Source organism: Primulina huaijiensis, chromosome 7, assembly GCF_012295235.1.
Source record: "Primulina huaijiensis isolate GDHJ02 chromosome 7, ASM1229523v2, whole genome shotgun sequence".
In the NCBI taxonomy this organism is placed as follows: Eukaryota; Viridiplantae; Streptophyta; class Magnoliopsida; order Lamiales; family Gesneriaceae; genus Primulina; species Primulina huaijiensis.
Genome location: NC_133312.1, coordinates 1365369 through 1371943, shown reverse-complemented (window position 1 = coordinate 1371943; position 6575 = coordinate 1365369). Strand labels below are relative to the sequence as shown.

The 6575-nt window shown below is 33.1% G+C and overlaps 1 protein-coding gene across 1 annotated transcript; it reads left to right on the top strand.

The window, feature by feature from the left end:
- Positions 1-3703: 3703 nt before the first annotated feature.
- LOC140981099 (tyrosine decarboxylase-like) lies at positions 3704-5530 on the top strand. The gene has a single exon (XM_073447355.1). The coding sequence runs from the start codon at positions 3817-3819 to the stop codon at positions 5347-5349; it is 1533 nt and encodes a 510-aa protein (XP_073303456.1). The 5' UTR covers positions 3704-3816; the 3' UTR covers positions 5350-5530.
- Positions 5531-6575: the final 1045 nt, after the last annotated feature.

Genomic DNA, 6575 nt, shown 5'->3' with positions numbered 1-6575 from the left:
GTCATCAAGTTTTATGCCCATACTTGATAACTGCTCCATGAATTCTTGAATCTCGTTCAAATGATCTGCAGACCAGAGTTCCTTCTTTGTATCGAACCTGGACAAGCTTGCTCACATAGAACAATTTTTGTTGCCACTTTTGAATTCATATAATGTCTCCAATTTCCTCCAAAGTGTACGAACATGTGTCTTGTTACAAATGTGATTATAAACGTGGTCATCGACAAATTACTAGATGTACTTACAGACTTGCTCAAATTTTCATTCAACATTTGATTTATCATCTGGTTTAGACTCATTGAACACTAGTAGGTGCATCTTAGTGATGAATAGAAGATCTTTCATCTTAATTTTCCAAAGTTGATAATTAGAGTTATTAAGGCTAATCATTTGGCTTGTGCGTACCTCCATATTTTGTGACTGCTACCAACAAATTAATAATCAAGACTTGAATACAAAAGAACCACTTCTCTAATATTGTCTATAAAGCCTTTTCAGATGTGAAAACTCAGATTAAGCTGCAGCCACATAGAATACGAGGACTTCCTATAGTATTTGAGAATCTCGCTTTGATACCAGTTGTTGAGATATCCGGGAAAATAAACGAGGTAATATCGCAATGGAACATCACAAGTAATATCAACAATTGAATAAGATGAACATCAATATTTATAGTGGTTCACTCAAAAATTGGGTCATGTCCACTCTAAATTTCTCAAGGAGATCAATTCTTTATTAATAACAAAGAAGACAAGAGAATTGAGAATACAAAGTATTTCACTCAGAATACTCTGATTTTAACAATCACTTTCCCTATACTAATCTTATTTTTTCCAAAGATAAAACACTTCTTAAGAACTTTCACATTAAAATTCTCTATTTCACTTCTACACTTGTTATTGTAGATGAGAACTGTTTTGGTATAATTTTAAAATGAACAATATATCAGTATGTATAGGTGAAACTTATGGAAGAAAAAAAAATCATTGTTTAAATAAACAAATCAATTATTTTTTACTTACTCAAATCATATATTAATTATTTGTTAAAGTTTATTGTTGAATTCGCTTGAATATTATTAACAGCTTGCTCTTGATGTGAATCAAATAATTTGAAGAGTTTAAAAAAATTGTATGTATTTTATGTTAGCGGATCGAATATATGTACATGCCAACAAACTGCACAGCAATTATCACATGCATCTTGGGTAAATTGTTTTTCGAGAAACATTATTTTATATAATAAGTTGTAAGAGAAATAATGATAATTAATTAGGGTTAATCTTCTTAAGATCCCAATTCTAGAAAACTAAATTGTATTATTAAGAATTTATTATTATTATTAGCTGTACCACACACGTGGACAATTATTTCATCTTTTGAATATTTTTATAAAATAATATTAAAAATACAATAAATCATAAAATTTTATATTTGATTTTTTCAGGATATTTTGATATTATAAAAAATATTATATATATAAACTGAATTATATATATATATATATATATATATTATTAAAATTGAGGACATGATAGCAACCAACACCAATTTTTTTCCAATTTTATCCTTATATGATATTAATATTACACTTTTGTTTTTTTTTAAAAAAATTTCAACACATTTTTATTTTTATTTTTTTGTTTCAACAATTCAAATTTCAATTTAGTCTTTTCATAATTTGTCAAATTTCACTTTAGTCCATCGATAATGATAAAAAAAATTATATATACATGTATCACGTTTGCAGAATAACTAATATATTATATATAAAAGATGATTGTCCGTTGATTTGTTCAAAATGTTTGACCTCCAACAGGTACCAACGTCATTATTATTTCAGCCACAGCGGGTGCCACGTTTTAAACAGTAGGTGCTTAAGAAATTAATGGGCATGGAACATACAGTATTTATAAATTTTTTGTCAGAATAAATAACTAAATAAAATAAATGATGCAACACGAATTAGTTTTCTCGTATCTCATGAATATTTATTTTTAGCTGCCTCTTTTTTTCATACCCTAATTCGAGGGGAGCTAAATTTTAAATGATGTAATTTGTAAATTTTGTGAGAATTTTTTGGATTAAAAAGGGAAAAACACGATTTTTGGATTGTTCGATTTAAGATACATAAATTTGATGGATGGAAATCTTTTTTTCAAAANTATATATATTCAGCACTGTTGTTTTGGATACATACAATGTGTTTATTATTTGTAAATTATTCGAAACAACTAGATAGAATTCATACAATGGATCAAAATTTTACTAAATTTCTCAAAAATAAAATCTAATATTGACGTACGTATGTATACATGTAGAGCCCAAAGGTTATAATATAATTTTGTGAACACTATCAAAATGCAAAGTTGATCTTCCCAAATGGTTGTGAGTTGTAAACGAGGATTTGTTGGGATTCCGCGAATCCCATTAGAACTATACATTTAGACACAAGTATTAAATAGAATATTTGAATATATATATATAGTAGACTCATTTATTTGGAATATGTAGGACGAATGTTCATAGTTTTAACAAAAGTTATAGCGAATGATAATGGAGCAATTACGATTTTTTCAACCATACAGTAATTCAAGCATTACGTTTTGATTAGTCTACCAAAAAAATATAATTATTGCACTCCAACAATCCATCACTCTATAATTATATTCATTGCAATCAATGAGATTTTATCTTTTATATTGTAAGACCGGACACTTGCTGCTTTATCATAAGTTATAATTGATGATAACATCATGAATATTTTAGTTCATAAAAAAAGAACATGATTTCAATAGCTCCCTATATATCCTATCTTATCTTAGGTCCTAATAAAGAAAACAAACAATTACATATAATATCTAATCTTTAAACAAATAAGACACAAAATACGAAATAAACACATTTTGCACATACATATGGTTGTTACTAATTTTACAAAAAAGAATTTGTAGAATCTGGAAAAATGGTGTGCGTGGCAGCTATAATTAGGTGTGTGTCAGTTAATGTGGATAACCGTGGTCGACAAGTTCCCTTAATTTTTGTGAATAGTAAGATAGATTGATCTGAGACTCCGGGGTCGAAAAGGGCGGGAGGTGCTCGCTAGTGTCATGAGATTGCACGGATAATGAGCGGTTCCTGACATGATTTGATATGAGACTGTGGTGCAGTTGAGTAGGACTTAAAAGATTTGATATGAGCTAGTAACTCAATTTTTACTAGGTTTCAAGGATCAATGTACTTAGCCTGGAGGTCATTGGATCGAAACCTGTGGAGATACAGACGCCACTTCAAGGGGTGGTGAGTCCTGTGAGTAAGTGCAAGCTGGGCCACGTCCAAGAACTGTGATTGCAGGGTCTATAAGTGACAGACCCAGTGCCTAACAATTGAACTCTTGAATCAAAATTAGAGGCCAAAGATGGAGTGAACTAGTAATGTTAATCATAATTTTGAGATAGTTAAAATTTCATAATTTAAGCTTAATTTTATTTGACTGATCTTGATTACACATATATATAACATTACCGAGAGGGGGAGGGGCTGTTTATGTTGAACCCATGTGAAACCAAACCCTGCCCAACACCTACCAAATCTAATAAAAATATAGGGAAACTTCTTCCCCCATCTACCACCTCCGAAGGTCCACTCTTACCATATATATATACACACATATATATATATATAGCTTAGTCTCCCAATCGTAATCGTAAACATTAAAAAGAAAGAGAGCTGTACATTTAAAAATCATCTTTGCTTTTTGTGCTACATAGTGAAAAAAAACAGATTAGCCAGGAAGAGATTTTACGATCAAGTAAAAATGGGGAGTGTTCAGAATCAAAAGCTCGAGAATGGATTCTCTGGAACGATTAAGCCTATGGACCCGGAGGAGTTCAGAAGGCAAGGTCACATGGTTATAGATTTCATTGCTGATTATTACAAGAATGTTGAGAAATATCCTGTTCGTAGCCAAGTGGAGCCTGGTTATCTCCGGAAGAGGTTACCAGAAGCTGCTCCGAACAACCCGGAACCTATTGAAGAGATCCTTCATGACGTGAAGAAAGACATTGTCCCCGGGATCACACATTGGCAGAGTCCTAATTATTATGCATATTTCCCGTCCAGCGGAAGTATTGCTGGATTTCTTGGAGAAATGCTGAGCACTGGATTCAACATTGTTGGGTTCAACTGGATGTCATCTCCAGCTGCCACCGAGCTTGAGAGCCTTGTCATGGATTGGATGGGGAAAATGCTTGATCTCCCATCGGAGTTCCTGTTTTCTGGTGGGGGAGGCGGCGTTATGCAGGGAACCACATGCGAGGCCATACTCTGCACGGTGGTCGGTGCCAGGGATCAAGTGCTGAAGAAAATCGGGAGGGAGAATATCAACAAGCTTGTGGTATATGGATCGGATCAGACCCACTCTGCTCTGCAGAAGGCAGCTCAGATAGCTGGCATCAACCCCAATAATTTCCGGGCAGTTGCTACGACAAAAACCACCGAATTCGGGCTGACAGCAGAAGCATTCCGCGCGACCGTTGAATCAGATATTGAAGCTGGGTTGGTGCCTCTGTTCCTGTGCGCCACCATTGGGACAACATCGTCGACGGCGGTTGATACGCTGGGGCCACTGTGCGAGGTGGCGAAGGAGTTCGGGATATGGGTTCACGTGGACGCAGCATACGCCGGGAGCGCATGCATTTGCCCAGAGTACCGCCATTTTCTGAACGGAGTAGAAAACGCCAACTCTTTCAGTTTCAACGCACACAAATGGTTCTTAACAACGTTGGACTGCTGCTGCCTGTGGGTGAAAGACCCCAGCGCCCTGATAAAAGCCCTGTCCACGTATCCAGAGTATCTGAGAAACAAAGCCTCCGAAACGAAGCAGGTGGTTGATTACAAAGATTGGCAAATCACCCTCAGCCGCCGCTTCAGGTCTCTGAAACTGTGGCTCGTCCTCCGCAGCTACGGCGTGTCAAATCTCAGGAAATTCCTTCGAAGTCACATAAAAATGGCAAAGAATTTCGAAGGTTTGATAGGAATGGATAAGAGGTTCGAAGTGGTGGTACCCCGGAACTTCGCCACCGTCTGCTTCCGCATCTCGCCCATCGAAATCGGTGCAACACTGCCCCAGCACCACAGCGTGTGCAAGGAGGAAGCTGCCAACAATTTCAATGCTAAGTTGCTGGAATCCATTAACGAATCTGGAAAGATTTACATGACACACGCGGTGATTGGCGGGGAATATGTGATGCGCTTCGCTGTAGGAGCGAGCCTCACCGAGAACAGGCATGTCATCCTGGCCTGGAAAGTCGTGCAAGAGCATGCAAATGCCTTGTTAACCATTTCCTAATGTTTTAACCTAAGTATGAATTTTCCCATCGCTTTTCTTTTTAAAATCCATCTTCGATCGGGCAAGAAAACCTGCTTGTGATATTAATGAATAATGTAATATTGTTTGATTCCTAGTGTATAGATCTACAATATGGTACGTTATTTGGAAATGAAATTGAAGTATCATTTCATTCTCTGAATAGCAGCGAAAAAGACTCCTGATATTGACGTTACTGGCCTCCATCAAAACTTGAAGTTCCATCATCCATGCATGCATACCATTATAATTATAATACAAGAAAATTCTGGGTTTTAATCCGATCGATCCATATATCTTGGCCATTTTATTTTTCTGTTTTTCCCCGTATTGGCTTTAAAAATCCAACTTTGATTTATATTTTATATGTATGTATAATACAACAACATACATAAAATCTGGAGATAATGTCATTGGATACAACATAAACTCTTATATTCAACACAAAATTTCTTACATTTCAATGAATTTAGGTTCTTACAAAATACTTGTTATATTTGACATTAAAAGACCAAAATTCAATCAAGATATGTAAAGATGCCAATTTATAAATAGCAAGGAAAATAATCCAGTTCAATTTATTATATCTATATTATCTTTAATATATTATTAATTGTGAGACCTTAAGCTATGTTTGGTAGTCATGATAAGGGAATGATTATTAAATAATCATCCTTTATCTCATGTTTGGTTCATTTTTTATTTAACATGGAGGTCCTTGATTATGATTGAAAGGTCTCACTATTTATATTATTTGCGTGATTAAATATCCTTTCTCAAAGGTGTGATAATGTATAATTTTTGAATAGTGATAATGATAAGATTGTATATTAACCATAATATCTTTGAATTTTTTTCTTCAATATAATATGAAAATTAAAATTAGTGAAAATTTAATAATTAATATAATATTTAAATTTTTATTATATTTTTTTATAAATTAATTTCATATATTTTTATAATTTTTAATCATTTTAGAGAAAATAAATTATAATGCAAATCTATCTTAAATTAAATTTTTTATAAATTTCTAATCTTGTTAATTAATTTTTTATGAAAATAAATATTTATTAAATTCTAATTTATTTTGTTTAATGATTACCGTAATATTTTCAAATATATTTTTGATAAATATATTTAAATTAATTTTAATAAATATAAATTATAATTATAAATATTTAATTATCTATCAAATTATTTTAAGAATA